The sequence below is a fragment of the Trichomycterus rosablanca genome, chromosome 14, assembly GCF_030014385.1.
Source record: "Trichomycterus rosablanca isolate fTriRos1 chromosome 14, fTriRos1.hap1, whole genome shotgun sequence".
Taxonomy (NCBI): Eukaryota; Metazoa; Chordata; class Actinopteri; order Siluriformes; family Trichomycteridae; genus Trichomycterus; species Trichomycterus rosablanca.
In genome coordinates, this window is record NC_086001.1 from 34,941,899 (window position 1) to 34,958,683 (window position 16,785).

The 16,785-nt window shown below is 38.1% G+C and overlaps 1 protein-coding gene across 1 annotated transcript in view; it reads left to right on the top strand.

The window, feature by feature from the left end:
- Nucleotides 1–1,185: 1,185 nt before the first annotated feature.
- The window catches only part of LOC134326575 (zinc finger protein 665-like), a gene marked incomplete at both ends in the record, with an annotated part of 64,045 nt that continues 48,445 nt past the window's right edge, over nucleotides 1,186–16,785 (top strand). The window contains 1 exon segment of the mRNA XM_063008743.1: nucleotides 1,186–1,489. Coding sequence (XP_062864813.1) covers nucleotides 1,186–1,489 — 304 coding nt within the window.

Below are 16,785 nucleotides of genomic sequence, written 5' to 3' on the forward strand. Positions count from 1 at the left end.
TCCCTTTATTAATCTTTATGTTTCCTCAGTGAGCTCGTATCACTGCTCAGAATGTAGAAAGTGCTTCAGTAAATCCAACAGTTCACATATTTCTACACCATAAATACAGATAAATCTATAGGTGGGTCTTTCCTCTTCTAGTTTTCTTATTGTTCCTCATATACAGTAGAAACTAATTCACACAAATATACATACAGCATTTTACATGACTTAGATTCTTATCATAAAAGCTTTATCTAAGTTCATGTCATGTCACTTTACAGAATAGCCTTTCAATTCCTTGTTTGTGTTTAGGATTAAATGTAAATAACTTCTCTGCTCAGATAAATAGGTGTAGTTTGACTTTACCCATCATGCTTTGTGGCTCCATCTACTTCATTTGCACACGTTCCATAATGAGCTAGTACTTCACACAAGAAGGTGTGAATGGTTGGCTGATGATTGACCAATGCAGAGTTTTTAACTGGTCTTGGGTCTTTGTCCTCAGCTCTATTTAAGGACTAAACTCTAGACTTGTAGCTGAGTCACTTGGTAAGAAGGTTCTTCTGCACGTTCTTCATTAGAAACGTCCTGCTGGAGACACCAGCTTTGTTAAAGTGGCTGCCAGGATTCTAACAGGAAGGTAAAGGGTTTTTTATATTTAGTTTATTTTACATTTATGTTGCATTTGTTGTTCTTTTTATTTTATTATGTTATTTAATATTATCAGGTTAATATATTCAGACTGTTTAAAATAGATTTATGCTCATAATTGTGGTGATTTATGAAACCTTTTTTACTCCCAGCACACCAAAGATTTACACTTGTGAGCTAATTATTAGTCCTGTCATGAACTGGATTAGATTTGCTTGGTGCAGGACTGATGTTGAGAAAGTCAGATCTCTTATATCTTTATTTATATCAAGTTATTTATAGTTATTTAATTATTAATATCTGCAGTATTTATAAGTATTTTATCCTGATGTTCTTTGAATTCAGATTCTCACTTAGATGTGAAGTGAATTTAATGTTTTTATTACTTATTGTGGTATTAATGTAATAATAATGCTAATGGATAATGCTAATAGTAATGCTAATGAATTGACCTCTTATTTTGTTTCTGTTGCTTTTCAAGGAAACAGTTTCTACAGTCTTATCAAAGCATAAACATGAACTTTGAAGAGTTTTACTACGCAGAGTAATCTCCAACGACACCAGCGTATTCACACAGGAGAGAAGTCATATCACTGCTCAGAGTGTGGAAACAGTTTTTCACGTCAGAGTATGCTCCAAAATTACCAGCGCATTCACACAGGAGAGAAGCCATATCAGTGTTCAGAGTGTGGAAAGAGTTTCACTCAAAGTAGTGACCTTAAAGTACACCAGCGTATTCACACAGGAGAGAAACCTTATCACTGCTCAGAGTGTGGCAATAGTTTTGCTTACAGTAATGCACTTGAAGTACACCAGCGTATTCACACAGGAGAGAAACCGTATAACTGCACTGAGTGTGGAAAGAGTTTTGCTGAACATGGTACCCTTCAAAAACACCAGCGTATTCACACAGGAGAGAGGTCGTATCACCGTTCACTGTCTAAAAAACAAACTTTAGTGAAAGGAATATCCTTTAAGTACACCACACCAGCGCATTCACATAAGAGAACGACCCATATTGCTGCTTATAGTGCGGATGAAGTTTTACTAGAAGCAGCATTTTTAATAGACACCAGTACGGTCACACAGAAGTTACATTTTTGTGACTGAAATCGTGTTTCATTTTCAAATATCCACTAGAACTGTTCTACTTCAATTATCAAATGTACATGATGGTGTGAATATGATTACACCACATTACATTTAATGATAAATAATGTACCAACCTCAGATCCGAATCTGTTTTTGTTCATTATTCAGGTTTAATCTACTTTAATAAACACAGAACAACTTTTACTCTCAAGTGGAAGAATTTTACCCTGGTCTTTATGGTGTTTGCACAAATTCTTCATATTATGAATGCTAAGTTTTCATACATGAATAGCCTCTTACTTTAACACTTCTAGATCTACATTCCAAAATCATAGTCTTTAGATAATTTCCACTCAGCAAATAATGAACCGTCCTCAACCAGAATGTACATGAGAAGGTGTGAATGGAGGGCTGTGGACTGAACAATGTTGCATTGTTCTATCATCATGAGTCTTTGTTCTTTGTGTTTATCTATAGACCAAATTAGTGGTAGCTAAACTCCTCTGTTAAAAGAAATACTCATATTTACATTTAATTATCCCACCATCTTCTAGTACATAAAACCCAGTTCATATAAATCCTAGTGAAAAGCTTGAATCCAGATGATTTGTTGTGGTGTTTTTGTACTAAATGCAGGTGAAAGAGGATCAGCAGCAGCAGCTGAGCGGTGTGTGTGTGAGTACAAAATGTTGTACAGACATCATCGTTATCTAGTGATGCTAGAAATAAAAATACATTAAAATAAGTGAAATGTTTATTTCGTACTTTGGTTTTATATTATTTGTACAAACATTTGTTTTATGCAACTTTAAACCTGTAATAAATGATGAACATTTTAAATGTGTCTTTATTTGCTTTAACTAAGCTAAAGTTTTTAACAGGGACAAAAATGACAGTTTGTGTAGCAGGGCTGGACACGCCTCACTATTGAAGTGGAAGGTAAACCCACACTCCTGCAAGAATGGAAATAGTAAGTAAGTACAATGTTTTTATAAAGCTATAACACTACTTCCACTGACCAAAGTACACAGCATTCATATGAATTAACAAAACACAGACCTCAAATAACATGAACCTGAAGGTGTGAACTTACATTGTAGAAAATAAAAACAAGCCAGTAGCAGCAGTGTGCACATTAAACCATTTACAGAAGGGTCATTAAGTTTGGCAAATTGAAATAATGGCATGTTTCTGACCTGAATGAGAGGGGCATTAAAAAGATTTCACACTTGTCAGAGACAACGTTTGAAGCCCAGGTCAACAGGACCTGCTAGTTAGAGAAGGCTCACTTGTTTGTTAGTTAAAGTCCAAAAGAGGGTGTTGCCAGTACGGGGATCAAATCCGCGACCTTGGCGTTATTAGCACCACGCTCTAACCAACTGAGCTAACCGGCCAGTTCATCTAATCTCTGTAGATCTTTGTACATAATTCTACACTGACCCTATTCATCCTATCTGAGTGTGTTTTACAATGACATTACTGTCTGTAGCTACAGACATGTTACCATCAGGACAGTGCTTCAGGAGTTTTGACAGGTTCATGATCCGGTTTATTTGCTGTTACACTCTCAGAGTCACTCTAAAGACCTGTTATTAACAATATCCTTGAGTAAACATCGTTTTTCAGTCTATATTGTCTAAGTAGCACAACTATGGAGGTAAATATGTAGCAAAAGTTTTGCACCTGTGAAAACGAAATCTGTAAAAATGTGTACCTGTAAAAAAAAATCTGTAACTGTGAAAACGATTTGTACCTGTAAAAAATACATTTGTAACTGTAAAAATAATCTGTAAAATTTTTATCTGTAAAAATAAAATCTGTAACTATAATAAAGATTTGTACCTGTAAAAAATAAATGTGTACTTTTATTTTCGATGTGAGAATAAAAACATTGCAGCACAGTTTCAAATCTGCCCGCCACGAGTTTTGCAACAAATATCTCAGTCAGCCTGTTGCAAAACTGATCTGTACCTGTAGCTGCAGGGGCGGGGCTTAGGGGCTTAGGGGGGCGGGACTACTGGGGAGATAGACGTAATTACCGACCAATCAAAAGAGCTGGTTTTTAGCGCAGCAAGAAGCGTGTCAATCACAAAGTTTCAGTGTAGTTGGATCAGAACATCATAACTCACGTCATAACGTCCTTATTAGTGTTGCTGTGGGTATTATGGTGGATGTTGCCTGCGTGTTGTCTGCTGGTTAATGTGTTAATGCGTTTAACCCTGCTAGTTTTATACTGGACATATTGGACACTCGGCCTGACATTCGAGTTTCTTTCATCTCGTTCTCGGCTAATAAACATTCAAAAGCGAATAAACCTGCACGAACTGCCTCTGCAGTAAACAAAGCACAAACTACAATCTAATATGTTTTTATTGTTATGTTTATTTAACGCTATTTCGTGATTGTGAGCTTTATCTGCCTTGAAAAGCCAAGGGAGCCTCTCAAAAGTGCATAAAGCCAGATTATAGTTCTGTATTACCTAGTGACATGTACCATTCACCACAACTGTATTAAGTCCTACAGTACCGGTACAGTCAAATACATGTCGTGTAAAAGAAATCTAAATGTACATTTTAATGTAATAAGCAATGTAGTGACATGCACCACCTACTACCCCTAAATTACAGAAAAAAAGCTCTAGTGTGGGTATAGTAATAAAGAATAAAATATAAACGTAGAAATATAACATAGAAACGTACATTTTTATACAAAAAAGATTGTAGTAGTTACCATGTCACTTGCACTACTCACTATTTTACATAATAGTCTTACAGCAGTGATAAATCATACAAAGTCCTACAGCATGAGTATAATAATAAAGAATGAAATATAGAAAATTTTCATTGCAATTTACATTGCTTATTACATTAAAATGTACATTTAGATTTATTTTACACGATATGTATTTGACTGTACCGGTACTGTAGGATTTAATACAGTTGTGGTGAATGGTACATGTCACTAGGTAATACAGAACTATAACCGGGTTTTATGCACTTTTGAGAGGCTCCCTTGGCTTTTCAAGGCAGATAAAGCTCACAATCATGAAATAGCGTTAAATAAAAATAAACAGAAAGACTTTTAAAAACATATTAGATTGTAGTTTGTGCTTTGTTTACTGCAGGGTCAGTTCGTGCAGGTTTATTCGTTTTTGAAAGTTTATTAGCCGAGAACGAGATGAAAAAAACTCGAATGTCAGGCCGAGTGTCCAATATGTCCAGTATAAAACTAGCAGGGTTAAACGCATTAACATATTAACTAGCAGACAACACGCAGGCAACATCCAATATAATACCCACAGCAACACTAATAAGGACGTTATAACATGAGTTATGATGTTCCCCAGATAGCATACGGATGTGGGCCACTTCTGGCAACGTTACGGCACTGCCGGCTCACTGCCGGCATCGGCAAACAGCATATGAGCCAAAAGTGGCCCACATATAGGAAATGCTTATATGGCCCACATGTCCCAAAACAGATCTGGGCCACATCTGGCAAAGACATGGCACCACTGGCAAACTAAGTGAGCCAGTAATACTGGCTCTTATATTAAAAATGGTAATGTCCCACTTTTTAAAGCATTCAAATGCATTAATTTGCAAATAAATAAAACAAAAACGACAACATTTGCAAAATTAATGAAAATTAATACTGCTACTGTAACTAAGAATAATAAGATACACTGTAAAACATTTCAGCCTCAATAAGTTATGTGAACTCTCAACTCAAATTGTCATGACAAGTTTTGGATATTGAACTCAGGTTATTAAGTTTTCAGAAAATCTAACGTAAAATAATCAGTTGTCTTGACTACTTGTTAGTTTTTCTATGTTGTCAATGTTCATTTAACTCATGTCTGTAAGTTATTAGTTAAAAAGAAAAAAAGGATATAGTGGGCGATTCCTATAGGTGGGCACCATTTTTGAGTTAGACAGAACAATAATATTTTTTAAAACGTTTAAACCATGGGAGCATGGTTCTAACCAATTTTTTTTCACAGACGGAAAGCCATTAATATTAATACTGATAAAAACAAGAATAACACGTTATACGATAGGGGACTACTTTTAGCGGCGGAGGGACACACCTGACTCTGGACTACAGTTTGAGGCAAATTGAGTGCGGATTGATACACCGAGTGGAGTTTGGCAAGTTGGAGCGTTTACTACTGAAAGCATCAATGGCGGGAAGCAGGTGAGTTTATCAATGTTTTAAATCTGTGTGATAAAAAGTGAAATTGTGTACGTCGACCATTAAATGTGACAGAACTGACGGATTTACTCGTTTCGTTATGTTTGCCGAGGCCATGAACGCTTAACATGAGGTTAACAGTTAGCTACTACACCACTTGGGTCCATGGCAGATATTTTAAATAATGGTTGTGTTGGTTTGTGCTGTAATGAGTATAACGGAACATTAACAATAAACTTTGGTTTGCTTTTAAAAGAAACGTCTGCATGCGTGCTCGGGTAAGCTAATAGTGGTAAAGGTTATGTTAACTAGCTGGCTAATTCGTTAGCCATCCAGTTTCAAAGGTAAATAACGACTTATTTTTGTGCGTTTTTACACTGTGTTGATCTGCTGAGTGTTAAATAATTTGTATTTCTTTTTAAAGTTGTAATTGGGTTTAATTGACATATGTAGGGATGAATGAAGAGAGCTAAATATCTCCCTATCCAGATAATAATTTTATTCACATACATTTTTGAGAACACAATTTAGCAGTCTTGTTTTTTCTCTCTGCAGAGTTCTGAAGATCCCTTTCATGAAGTGGAAATGGTCAAGGAAGAATACTACAGCACTACAAAGAGCAGATTTATTTCTAAACAACATTTATGGAACCTGTTTGCAATAAATGTGTTCAGAAGTGGCATTGTTTTTATTTTGGGTACACATTGCCTTTTTAAAAGATGTACCAAGAGCCAAGGTGAAAACATATGAAATATTTTTTGTTTAAATAAATGTTATTTATAAACAGAAGTTGTAAGTTGATTCATTATAAAGTTTAAAGAAACTGGGAAACATTTATTAGTCAAGTCTAGAAATGACGAACATAAGCACTGTTAACTTTAGACAATAAGTTATGTGAATATAGCTAAAGTTTTATTAACTTAAAAGTGTGTGTTAAAATAGTGAGGAATTGTATGTTTATTTGACTAGATAGCTCATTTTCTAAAATGAATAAAATAAACATAGTAAGTTATTTTGACTCAGTGCATCAAGTTGAAACAATGAATAATCATTAGTTAAACAACTTTTTTACTTAACTTCTTGAGTTGTTAACAGTTTTCTTCAAGTTGAGTTTACTCAGCTTTTTAAGGCAGCAGGTGAACTTAAGTTTCTGAGTTTAACCAACGTGAAATGTTTTACAGTATACTTGAACAATACAAAGATTGAAAGTACAGATCTCTATTAACAAAACATCTTGTGTATTAGCCAAGTACATACAGAATGTAATAAATGCTCAACATGTTCACTCAGTATGTAACTTTAAACTCAACTTTAACTTTAAACAACTGTTATTGTACATATTTGCACATAAGAATGAAATATCTTTTGTGTTGTTGTGATGTTAAGGTCGCAGATGGTTATTTAAAAATGATTGGCATCTTTAGCTGGATGAAGGCAGGTATAAACCAGGTTAAATAAAACCTTAACACACAGCATTATTAGATCATGTACTCAAATGAAACGTGTATCTTTGTCTTTTTAAGAACAAGGGTCACTAGCCTATTTGAAGAACAATGAATCACCTAATATGTGTGTATACATACATATACATTACAGCATAAAACAGACTTGTTGTACAGTTAGTCATTGTGTAACACTGTTAAACGTTGCTCATGTTTATGTATAAATAACTTTAGCGCCATCTTTTGATCATATTCCGCAATCACAATCACGCAATCACAATCACCTTTTCCTGTGAGGATGATCCCCAGCAGACTGACCGAGCACTGCAGGGGGTCAGATAAGCAATAAGCAGAGCTCCCATGCAGGGGCAGGGAAACATTCTATTTTATTTTGTTTTGGTAGTTTAGTTTCTAACTGCAGTTTGAAATGTTGGAAGGGGTGTCCCAATGTCCCCGTCCCTAGGTCCCCATATCCAGTCTGGTTTGGCTGACAGTAGATGAGGTGTGTACATTACTAGATGATGGTGACTGCAGTGTTGAGTAGCGAGGATAAATATCAACAGGATAGTGAGAGTGACAGGGAGCCAAGTCATTTCCATTTCCATTTTTTTTTCATTTTGTGGATTTGGCCCTTGTGAATGCGTGGATTGAGTAGATCTGGGATTGTAAACACTTTGTTGGATTTGCATGTTTATGTTGGGAATGTTTGGTTTTCAGTGGGTCAGAAACAGTGATGCTGAGGTTGCAGCTCCACTTCAAATAATTTAATTTGAATAATTTAGATATAATTCATTTTTAAAATATTGAAATAAAAGAAAGGTTTGTGGATAGTTTAAAACCCGTATTGCCAAACTAAATATTCAGATTTTTGTTCCTTGTTTTTAAAATATATCTATAAAAGGAAAGTTTGTTTATAAGAACACAGCTGAATGTTTTAATTCAAAAGTTTGAATTTAATTTTTAAAGTTTGAGTTTTAAAAATTGAAACAGTACAATTTTAACTTGTGTAAACTAGTATATGCTATATAATGTAATAATGGTAATACAAATAAGTTAATTTTTTCTTCATTCCAAATGTTTAGTTATTAATCTGTAATAAATAAATGAATATTTACAAAAATAAGGTTTGTAGTAGGTGAGGACCATTGATTGTATATAAAAATAAATAATGTCATTTTTCGAGACATTGATGCTTATTTAAAACAATGTTAATAAATAAATACAAACTTTTTTGTAGGGGGTAAAAAGTTTTTTAGTTTGACATTAATGCATCAAACTGTAACAGACTTTAATAGGTTGATTTGTCTGAATAAATGCACAATAAATGTTTCCTACGTTTTTCTGTTAGTTTTAGAGATACGTCATTTCTATTTTTTTCCATTTTGTGGATTTGGCCCTTGTGAATGCATGGATTTTGAGTAGATCTTGTGTAAGAATTTGTAAAAGAAGTCGTATGTGTTTTGTGTTTGGTCCAGCACTAATATAGATCTGATCTGAATATTAAAATAACTTCACTGAGCAAACAAATGATGCTATTTTTCCCAACAAAAGCACTAATGAAATACCAAGCTTGTAGTTTAATAAGTTCATATAAAACACTGAAATATAAAAATACAACAAACGCTGCACTTAAGCTTTAGTCAATTTTATTTAAGGATTAGTAATCAGAAGGTTGTTGGTTCAAGCCCCGTTGCTGCAAAGTTGCCACATTTTGGCCCCTGAGCAAGGACTTGAACACACATTTCTTTTTAATTAAACTTCTTTAACTGAAGTAATCAGAAGGTTGTTGGTTCAAGCCCCGTTGCTGCAAAGTTGCCACATTTTGGCCCCTGAGCAAGGACTTGAACACACATTTCTTTTGAATTGAACTTCTTTCTTTTCACTGACCGGTGACTTCGTTATCGGTAACAGCCAGTGTATCACTGGTACCGGTCAGTGCTTTCTGGATCTTCTGAGCCAGGCTGACTAAAGCTGGTCCTGCCCGGCCTACAAACTTGAAGAGTCGAGTGAACATATCAAATCTAATTATGAAACCAGCAGCAAATTCAGTACGAGTCCAGTACTCTGACGGTTCGTTGATTTCAGAACCGAAGAACTCAAAACTGTACTCGAAGGTGTACACTCTGTGGGAGCCTAAACAAGAGCAGAACCATTATTAGTATTATTATCATCACTTCCTATAGTCACTATATATCATATATACATTTTCTCTCCACACACACTTACTCTGACCCAGGATTTCCATCAGTGTCAGTGCCTGGCTCCCGTCCTCAGACACGGTTTGTACCGGTATCTGTTCCACTATGCTCCCGTCCTCAGACCCGGTTTGTACCGGTATCTGTTCCACTATGCTCCCGTCCTCAGACACGGTTTGTACCGGTATCTGTTCTACTATGCTCCCGTCCTCAGACCCGGTTTGTACCGGTGTCTGTTCCACCTTGCTTCTCTCCTCAGACCCGGTTTGTACCGGTGCCTGTTCCACCTTGCTCCCGTCCTCAGACCCGGTTTGTACCGGTATCTGTTCCACTATGCTCCCGTCCTCAGACCCGGTTTGTACCGGTATCTGTTCCACTATGCTCCCGTCCTCAGACACGGTTTGTACCGGTATCTGTTCCACTATGCTCCCCTCCTCAGACCCGGTTTGTACCGGCGTCTGTTCCACCTTGCTCCCGTCCTCAGACCCGGTTTGTACCGGCGCCTGTTCCACCTTGCTCCCCTCCTCAGACCCGGTTTGTACCGGCGCCTGTTCCACCTTGCTCCCCTCCTCAGACCCGGTTTGTACCGGCGTCTGTTCCACCTTGCTCCCCTCCTCAGACCCGGTTTGCACCGGCGCCTGTTCCACCTTGCTCCCCTCCTCAGACCCGGTTTGCACCGGCGTCTGTTCCACCTTGCTCGCCTCCTCAGACCCGGTTTGTACCGGCGTCTGTTCCACCTTGCTCCCCTCCTCAGACCCGGTTTGTACCAGCGTCTGTTCCACCTTGCTCCCGTCCTCAGACCCGGTTTGTACCGGTGCCTGTTCCACCTTGCTCCCCTCCTCAGACCCGGTTTGTACCGGTGCCTGTTCCACCTTGCTCCCGTCCTCAGGAATGTGTTCCTCCGCCTCCGCCGCCTCTGCGACACCTCTGGTGCTCTTGCGCGCTTTACGCCATTTTTGGTAGAGTAAATAACAGCCGGCCGCAGCAGCAGCTGTAACGCCGACCGCGACACCCGCTGAGCGCAGTCCGCCCCCCGATATAAATCCCTGGAACGCCATGCTAAACACGGTGAGTGTGAGAGAGTAACCGCCGCGTGTGTGTCCTGTATCTCTGTCAGTGAAGACTGATGGAGGATCCCGCTCTCCCCGCTATTTATACCCGGTGTGGAGTGGAATCCTTACTACGTCATAAAGGTTTCATCCACCTGTAGGTACCACGTCACTCTAATACCGGGATTCATAAACAAACACACAGTGCAGAGTGTGCGTGTGTGTGTGTGTGTGTGTGTGTGTGTGTGTTTGGGGGTGGGGGGGGTGGGGTTAGTTGTTTAACAGAAGGAGGAACATCATTCCCAACAGAAGTTGATAGATGAATGATGAATGATGAAGCAGACACACACACAGCTCACCAGTCATGCAGCATATCAGCAGCTCATGTGTGGATTTAAGCTCTACACACCGAACACCCTGTAACTGCTCTTATCAGTTCAATACAGCATCATTTCTGTGTATCCTCAGTAACAGGGTTAGGCTGGTAAAGTCGCACCTAGCAAAAATATAACGGGTCTTACACCGTCATATGGAACAAACCAGCTACATCTCACAATTACATCCATGCTGTCCGTTTTACTTCGATAATTACTCAAACAATAATGAACATAAAAAAATCACAATATTTCATAATGCTTTGCTATCGTTGCAAAATGAAAGCCAACCGTAAACAGCAGAACCGCGACCCAGATCAGTCACACAGCAACAGAAAATCATAAGCACTTATGTGCTTACCTGATCTATATCCATGTGTTGTTCCATTAGGGATATAATCCACAAGACCATCCTGTACGTTTCCAGATTATATAAATCCATCCCCAACTGTTTTATCCTCCTAACTAATGTAAACTATTGTAGATCATTTATTCTCTCGGCCAGTGTTGCCAACTCCTCAGTAAGGAAAGTAGCTATTGGCTGTCCTAAAAGTCGCTAAATGACGTCATCACCTAATTTGCATAAGGTCAATTTGCATGTAATTGACGCTGTAGAAGAGAGGAATAACATCGTGGGAGAGACAAAAAGTGGGTAAAAACACCCTAAACATGTTTAGAACTACAAATGAACATTCTTCTGTTGATTTGTGGTTTGTTTATGTTTTTTAAGACAACATTGAGCTACTCTGAGCAGGGTTACCAGATTGCGACAGTAATTTTCAGCCAAAATGCATGAAAAAATGCCCAAAACACAGGATAAGCAGATGATGTTTAGCATTTCACAAATAATAAACCAGTTAAGATATATTCCACCGAATCGGTGCCATTTCCGTCCCCAGGACATTACTGTGCACAAAAAAATAACTGTAAAATACATTTTTATTATTAAGCATAGTGTCTTATACAGTGACCTAATTGCAATTTTAAGATATACAATTAAAAACATTAATAAAAACTACCTATAACACTGAACAAATAGCATTTGTTACCTGTCCCCGCTCTCTAACTATACACTTTACCATAAAATATAATTATTAAAATCCTTCGGAGATGTAATTTTTTTTGCATTGTTGTGTGACTCCTAATCCCATCTATGCATTAAAAATATTTTTTTCATAAAAAATCCATAATATTTAAGTTCAAATAAACATTTTAGTTGTGTCCCTAGGTTTTCACTCAGTCCTGTTACCATAACACATTACCCCATCTGAAAAATTTGGAACATTCCACAAGTCACATGTTCAACAGGAAGTTGCATCAGTTGGATCTTCTGAAGGCCATGGGAAGACCAAAAGTAAGTTCCCTCCTTTTTTTTTCTGTATATTTGATCATTTTGTAAGTATGACTGAGGAGGTAAATCTCAACGATCTCTCCTGTTACCTTAATTAATTCCTAGATGTTATTTGTTTATTTTTAAAATACAATTTTAGGAAAATCACTAAAATGTGCTTAGTGTCCTCGTGTTATTAGCATAGCCGCCATGTAGCTATATTTTATGTTTTTGCTAATTCTATGCTAAAAACTCAGTCCTGTTACTTTCTTTTTCCTGTTACTCATATAAAGAGTAACAGGACTGAGTGCCAGTAACAGGAGTGAGTAGAGTCCTCTGGTTTATTGATTTATTAGTGTGAATATTAGTCAATGTAATACTATTCACCTTTTTTAAGGTTTACAGTTGAAATGACTGAAGTTGTTGAGATTTAATATCAGTTTCACAATGTGGATACCATACTTACAGGGTGCCAATCCACCACTAAGTGCTGCAGAAAAGCAACGACGCTATCGTGCTCGACGTGATGCTGACCCAGAGAGGAGAGAAAGATATTTAGAGAAGGAACGAGAAAAATACAGGGAGGATCTAAAATCAGGCAGGAAGAAAAGGATCAATAACCTAAGTGAGAGAGAAAAGCGCAGACAACGCAAAAAATGGAGGGAAACATACCATAGAATCAAGGACAGGAAAGAAGCTCTACAACACCTCATCACCCCTTCACACAGTCCCCAGTTATCACCAGCACAAGCTGTAGATCCACAACCAAGCACTTCCAGGTGTAGTTTATGAAATGGGTCAAGTGTCAAAGAAAATGTGCAACGGAGTATTCTGATTCAAACTTGACTGGATGTAGTGTGTGGGCTCAGATGCAGTATTGTGGCTGTAGTGAGCAGGATTATAGAAATGATCTGTGCATGTGATAGAAGAATGACCAGTGCAGGAGAGAAATTAAACAACATATAAGTTCCCTGTTAAAGGCTAACTTGCAACTTTGCAAATTTCTAGTTTATTCCAGTTAATTCCTATGGAAAGTTTCCAACTTTGAATTTTGCAACCTTAGTTGTGCAACCAAATGTTAGAATTTATTTAGAAGTAGCTGATGGAAATAGACATTATTGCATTATAGTATTAAATTCTGCTTATCGAGTCACAGAGATAATGTAACAGTACATTTAACCAACTGCAATGTGTTATTTAATGTGATGCATGTGTGTTTTAGGCAACACAATCAAGGGCAGAGAAGAAGACGAAAAAAACAAAAGAATCTTCAGAAGAAAATTCAAGAATTACAGGTTCTGTTGAAGAAACAAACCCAAAAAATAGAAAAGTACAAGAAACAAGTCCAGTGCATGAAAAAGAATAATGCTTCTCCACGCACAAAAGTAAAAAGACAGATGAGACAGCTTCCATGTCCAGCTATTCAGAAGACTCTTTTGTTTCATGAGGCTCTGGTAGAGGACATCCGAAACAAATACAAAGCAGCACAGGGGGAGAGGGAAAGGCAAATAATTTCAAAAATAACAACAGGAAAAGTTCTGAAAAAGTACAGGCTGCAGCGCTTGGCTCAAAATTCATTGGGCTTTTCAAAGAAAAGATGGAAGAATGAGAAAAATGGAAAGGTTAACTACACCTACCAGCGGAAGCGGAACAACAGGGTTGGAGATAGTTTGTTAAGCAGAGTGAGAGCTTTCTACTCAAGGGATGATGTGAGTCGCATCACAACTGGGAAGAGGCAGACCATCACTTGGAAAAAAAACAAAAAGCAAAAACGTTTCCTTTTGGATACCATGAAAAATTTGCACATTCAATTTTTGGCTGAAGAAGAAAGCTCCATCTCTTACTCACTCTTCTGTTTGCTTCAACCTTTTTGGGTTGTTCATCCAACTCTGAGTGACCGGGACACATGCATGTGCAAGGTGCATGAGAATCTGGGTTTTATTGTGCAGAAGCTCCACCACTTGAAAGTGATCAGCACCGTCAATCTGCATGACCTTGTGAAAGCCATCACATGCGACACAGAAAACATTAAATGCATGTATGGAGAATGTTCTGAATGCAAGGACCTCTCTTGCCCAGTCTCTAGCCAGTACAATGCAGAGAGTCAAGTGACTTATCTCCAGTGGGCAATAGTGGATAAGGAACACAAGAATGACCCCAATGGCAAAACATCTAAAATCACAATAAAAAAAGAGTTCCAGACCACACAAGCAGAACAGCTGGAACTGCTGAACCTGCAACTGCATAGGTTTAAGAGACACACTTACAACATCAATAATCAGTTTAGACACTACAGGGCACTGAGACATGGCTTGAAAGCACATGAATGTCTAATTCATGTTGACTTTTCCGAAAATTACCTCTGCAAGTACAGCACAGAAATACAGGCAGTCCACTTTGGAGCATCACACCAACAGGCAACACTGCACACGGGTGTGCTTTATGTGCATTCATCACCCCGCCCAATGTCCTTCTGCACAGTGTCCCCCTCAAGGCAAAAGGGCCCACCAGCAATTTGGCAGCACTTGTCACCAGTGCTTAATTACGTGCAGAGTGCACATCCAGAGGTCTCTACGATCCATTTTTACAGTAATGGGCCATGCACTCAGTATAGACAGCGAGGGAATTTTTTCCTGTTTTGTACTGAGCTGTTCAGATAAGGATTCACTGCTGGGACGTGGAACTTCTTTGAGGTGAGCCATGGGAAGGGTGCCCCAGATGGTGTGGGAGGAGCCCTGAAGAGGAGGGCTGACAGTCTGGTCAGCAAAGGGACAGACATTCCTAATGCTGCAGAGCTGTATGCTGTGTTGCAAAAGGCAGAAACAACAATCAAGTTGTTTTTTGTCAACGAGGAAGCAGTTGAGAAAGCAATTTTGGAGATGCCCAATGATGTGCCACCAATTCCATCCACCTTGAGGATGCATCAGGCAGTGACCCTAGCCCAAGGAGAACTGACATACAGGGATGTCAGCTGCTTGTGTACAACAAAACAAAACCTGACCTGTGACTGCTTTAATGCAAAGCATTTCACGTTCAGTCATCAACAGACGGCTCCCATAGAAGTTCATGTGGCAAAGTCCTGAAGTTGTTGGCAAATGGTGTGTAGTGAAGTACGAGGGTGATCTATACCCTGGCATCATCATAGATACAAGTGAAACACATGTTGATGCCCGTTGCATGCACAAAATTGGGGTCAACTGCTTTGGTACCTTTTAGAGGATGTTTTGTGTATTATCCCACCTCTGATGCCAGTCACAGGTCGCTATATGGAAATGAAATAAGAGCTCTGGGCCACACTAGAGAAGATCTCTTAGAAAAGGCCAGACAAGTTTGTTTTTACACACACACGTGCACACACACACACAAGCACATGGCTCTGTTACCGAGTGTTCATTCCTGTTACCCAGTGTTCATTCCTGTTACTTGATTATTTTTTCTAAAAAAAAAAATGATAAACCACTTTTTTTCCAACTATGTTTGGTCCATCATTTATCCATTTGTTTAATAAATTACATGATAAATAATTTGATCAATTTCAGGTTAGGGTCTTCTTGAAAAGATAAAAATGGCTTTGGATATTTTAGAAAAGTACAACGTGCATGCATATGTAGTGATTTTTTAGTTAAAAGTATCAATTATTTGAACATGTATTCAACTATTTTTTTTTAAATAAATACTTTCTTGAGGGAAAATCAAAGGAATTAGTTGACATGCTTTTAAACATGCTTTTTTAAATGTCACATGAGTTTTGGTAACAGGACTGAAAAAAATGTAACCATCTTCGACTTAGAAACCTTGTAAAAAATTAAATAAAGCTGCCTGAGATTGACCAATACATGTTTTGAATAGTTCAATATATGTGTTATTACATTCAGAGTTGAAAAAAGATACAAAATTAAGTTTAATTTAAAACAGTTACAACAAGCAAATGGCACCCATTCGGTGGAATGGCCCTTAAACCATCATGACGTACAAATTAATATCTTAAAATGTACAGATCAGTAATTATACATATAAAGAACAAATTATTTTTGCTTGCATGTCTTTAAAACAATTTCCAACAAAACCCGCTATTCTGGTGGAAAACAGCCCAATCTGGCAACTCTGACTGTGATACTGACCGCCCGTGAGTGCTTTGGGGGGGCGGAGGGGCTCACAGCAGCACCCGCTGCTCGGTGAGGACAGTAACTGCAGAACAATATGTGTTTTCACGTTCGAGTCTCCAAGTCTCCAGTAACACCAGAAAAAGTCGCTAGATTTGTCGCTAGTCGCTTTTTTGAAAAAAAGTCGCTAAAGGGGTCTGAAAAGTCGCTAAATATAGCGACAAAGTCGCTAAGTTGGCAACACTGCTCTCGGCTTTCCCGGTAAAAAGCTTAAATTGGTGATTCGTGCACTAAACTGTCATTTATACAACAACCAATAAAGAAAGAGATTGAAATTCCGCCCAGAATGTGAATTCTGAAGCTCTGATTGGTT